The sequence below is a fragment of the Tupaia chinensis genome, unplaced genomic scaffold (genome assembly GCF_000334495.1).
Source record: "Tupaia chinensis unplaced genomic scaffold, TupChi_1.0 Scaffold146687_1, whole genome shotgun sequence".
Taxonomy (NCBI): domain Eukaryota; kingdom Metazoa; phylum Chordata; class Mammalia; order Scandentia; family Tupaiidae; genus Tupaia; species Tupaia belangeri.
In genome coordinates, this window is record NW_006206544.1 from 4,939,427 (window position 1) to 4,943,107 (window position 3,681).

General features: G+C 46.0%; 1 protein-coding gene across 6 annotated transcripts in view; it reads left to right on the forward strand.

Annotated features, from left to right (window-relative positions):
* The window catches only part of CDC14A (cell division cycle 14A), a 198,803-nt gene that overhangs the window by 7,878 nt on the left and 187,244 nt on the right, over positions 1–3,681 (forward strand). For 5 of the 6 annotated variants that reach the window (XM_006169037.3, XM_006169034.3, XM_006169035.3 and 2 more), the window contains exon 2: positions 1,025–1,115. Coding sequence is in view for 5 of the 6 variants with exons in the window: in XM_006169034.3 (XP_006169096.1) it covers positions 1,025–1,115 (91 nt within the window). In the remaining variant the exon portion in view is untranslated. Of the gene's footprint in view, positions 244–1,024; positions 1,116–3,681 lie in introns of all 6 variants that reach the window. The other variant, XM_006169033.3, reaches the window with a different exon arrangement.

A 3,681-nucleotide genomic window follows, 5' to 3' on the forward strand; every position in this document is an offset into this window, starting at 1 on the left:
CACGGAATGTCCCCGGGGCGCCCGGCGCGCTGACCCCGCAGCCGCCTCCGTCTTCGGCGCCTGCTGCCTCTCTCCGGCGGGCTCCGTGTTTGGGACCGCGAGCTTCCTGGCTGCCTGGCCGTGGGGAAGCCCCCGGGGGCGGGTGACCTTAACTGGCCACGACCCAGCCCTCCCCCGTGCGTATATCGCTTAAGATGGCAGCGGAGTCAGGGGAACTAATCGGGGCTTGTGAGTTCATGAAAGGTGAGGAGCAGCCGCCCCGCATCGTCCACCCCTCCCCAGCCCCCAACTCTTCACTTCTCTCCGGTTCGTCCCCACCACGGCCGCCGGATTTTCCCGGGGACTCCAGTGTCCTGCAGCCGCTGTGCGCGCTTTCATCCCCTTGGTACTCTCCTCTCCCCAAGGACCCTGTGCTTCCGGCTTCTGTCTTTCTTTCGTCCCCGGGTTCCCTCTGCAGCTCCCTCGGATGGCCTCCTGGCTGGTCATGGGACACCGCTGGCCTCTGCTCAGGCTTCTGCACGCAGCAGCTAGTGGGGATCCTGCACGGCTTGTCCTTTCGGGCACCTTTACCCCACCTTTGCTGGGCTCAGTTCTCGGGACACCCCCTACCCCAACCATACCCCCCTGTCTCTCCTCCCTTCCTCTTCTTGAAGTCTCCGGAGCTGCAGGGAAGGGGTTTGCCTCTTCCCCTTCCGCAGCTGCTGCGGTCTGGAGATTTCGGAAGCAAACTTGCATCTCCTGTTCTGCGGGTGCCCCCGGTTCAGGTCTACTCCCGCCAGCCTGAGACTACCGAGACGTGAGGACTCTGCCCCCTGCTGAGTCCCTCCTGGGTCCTCTCTCTGTTGTGCTCTGGAGGCTGTAGGTTTCTGGGTGAGATCGGGTTTCTGCAAGAATTCCACGTGTTAATGGGGTCTTTAAACTGTAGGTCACATGTATTATTTTCTTTCCTGTATTATCACCACCCTTCACCTCCACTTCCCTGCTTCTCATATGTTTTCTCTTGTCTTTTACACTTGTCTTTCAGATCGCTTATATTTTGCTACTCTAAGGAATAGACCAAAAAGCACAGTAAATACACACTATTTCTCCATCGATGAGGAGCTGGTCTATGAAAAGTAAGTCTATATATATATATTTTTTTTTTCTTTCTTCTCACAATCATTTAGCTTACTGGCTCTTTGATGGGGAAACTCTGTGCCTCCATATGACAGTTTTATTCACCCCCTCACCCCCCCCACAAGAAACTCTATATAGGTGAAAAGGGAGATGCAGGAAAAATGAACATTGTTTGAACCTATCAATGCCTCAGTCCTTTCAGATGTCTATCTGTGTTAGTTCTTCCTACACCTACACAAATAGCAAATGTAGATTCCTAGCCACTCCCCCAGGAGGACCTAGGAGACACATACTCTGTTATGGCCAGACTGTAATTGCCCTGTGAATCAGTCACCAGGTATTTATGGAGCAGCCACAGGGTACAGGACAGTGGGTGTCTTACAGGTGCTTAGCCTGGACAGCTCACAGGGCTTTTGTTGTATCTCAGGATGTTTTGTTTGCTCATTTCCAGAAGTGGGACACATTAGCTACAACAAGCTGTATTCAAGTCCTGTATATGAGTAAGGCTTGGTCTGTATGACAGATTAGTGAGTTCTTTTATTTGGGTGTCCTTGGCTTCATGGTATGGTAGTCTCTCTTTTGCCATGGAGTAAGCAGTATATGAGTGCTGATTTATTTGCTTTTGTTACTTTGTGTCTATGGGATTAGAATTTGAGAGTGTTAGTTAAGAATAGGGAATTTTCCTGTGAAACACCATTGATTTACAGGAAAAATACATCTTTTTAAAATAACACTTTTAGGTTTTATTTAATTTTATTATTATTATTATTTTTAATTTGAAAGAAAGAACAAGCTGCCAGGTCTAGGACTCGAACTGGTTGGCCATCTGGGAGTCAGTTTCTTAACCACCACACCAACTACCAGCTCTGGAAAGATACATTTTAATGCTTTAGGCGTAGTAAAAACTTAACTGAAAAGATCTAATACTTCTTTCAATGAAAGCAGTAGATAATAAGTAATAAGGCTTAATTGACTTGGTCATGTTCTTTTATTAAAAGACCTGATGTTGGGGCTGGCAGGTGACAAGGTAGTTAAAGTGCTAGATTTTCACATGGCTGACTGCTGTTTGAGTCCCAGACCTGGTGGCTTGCTTTCTCATGTACTCTCTCGCTCTCTCTCTCTCTGGTCAAATTAAAAGAAAAAAAAAAAGCAACAATAATAAGTAAAATAAAATAATTCGTTACATAAATGAATACTCTTTAAAAATAATTATTTATTTAATTTCATTTATCGTCATTGTTTTTCAACTCGGCCAGAAGAGACAGAGAGAGAGAGAGCAGAAGTGTGAAAGCAACTAGATCTGGTACCTGAACCGTGGTCTGCCATGTGGGAGTCCAGCGCCCCAACCACCACACCCTGCGCCGGCCCCAAAATAAAATAATTCTTTAAAATTAAAAAAAGAACTGATGTTTCCTAGGAATCTAATATAATCTAATTTAAGCATCTAAATATTTCTTATCATCTTAACCAAATGTGCAGTTCAGCGAGCATAGCTAAATGAACCATTAGGGAGTCTCCTAGGACTTGTCCTCTTAAAAGAGATAAAGGCTGTTTTTTGCCTAAGCATTTGTGGGTACCACCAGGCTTCGAAGAATGACTATTCTGGACCTTTAAGAATGTATCTTTTATTTGAGGGAAAACAATCTTTAATTGTCACTTCATCATAGGGGTTCTTGAGACTCCTGTCTTCAGGACATTTCTCTTAGTGGTGCTGGGCAGACGATGCTTCTTGAATGGCAGAAGTGAGAGTGGGAATGAAAGAGCCCTTTACTGCTGCTCCTGAATGCGCAGAATTGCTGAGGCAAAGAGGTCTAAATCCCCGGTGTCAGATTACAGCTCTGCTCCTAGACAGAAAGGAGTTCTGCGCAGCCTGCTCCCTGACCCCAAGTACCTGGGTGATGTCACTGCCAGCAGTGTTCATTGAGTGCTCTCTCTATTGTTGGAAATGTGCATTGTTGTGGCTTTCTTTTTGTGAGTTTAGGATCTGGAGACCTCTCTTGAGCTGGGGGTAGGGACTGTGTATATGCCATTATGCTCAATTCTTCAGTGACTAACATGCCAGAGGTGGTGAATATGCCATTGGACGAGCTCTAGTCATTGCGGTCTGAGTCATGTCTTTTGGGATTGCAAGGTGGTAGGTCTAGCAGAAAATTACTTTGAGCCAATTAAACACAGTGTACAATGACTTTTTGATTCCAATATTTACAAATGTGGAAGTGTTTTGATTTTCTTGTTGGCATTGCAGGGCTCCAGATCACATTCTTATATTTGGTTTGCTGTATTATTGGTGTCTTACAGGGAAAGACATGGTAGAGAGGCTGTTCAACTTATATTGAGAGTTTAAATGTTATTTGAAGTGATGATGAAGGCTCCAGCCTTGGCAGAATGGGTACTTCTCTTAGCAGGGCTTGGTCTACAGCACCACAGTAGGGGCTGTGGTTGTGGTCACCTACAACACCCATCTTTTCTGTTACTCTGACATGTAACACGGTGCTCAATAATACAGAGAATAAAATGAGGGCGAATGTACACGTTACTGTCAGGGAGCTCCAAGCCTGTAGGGAA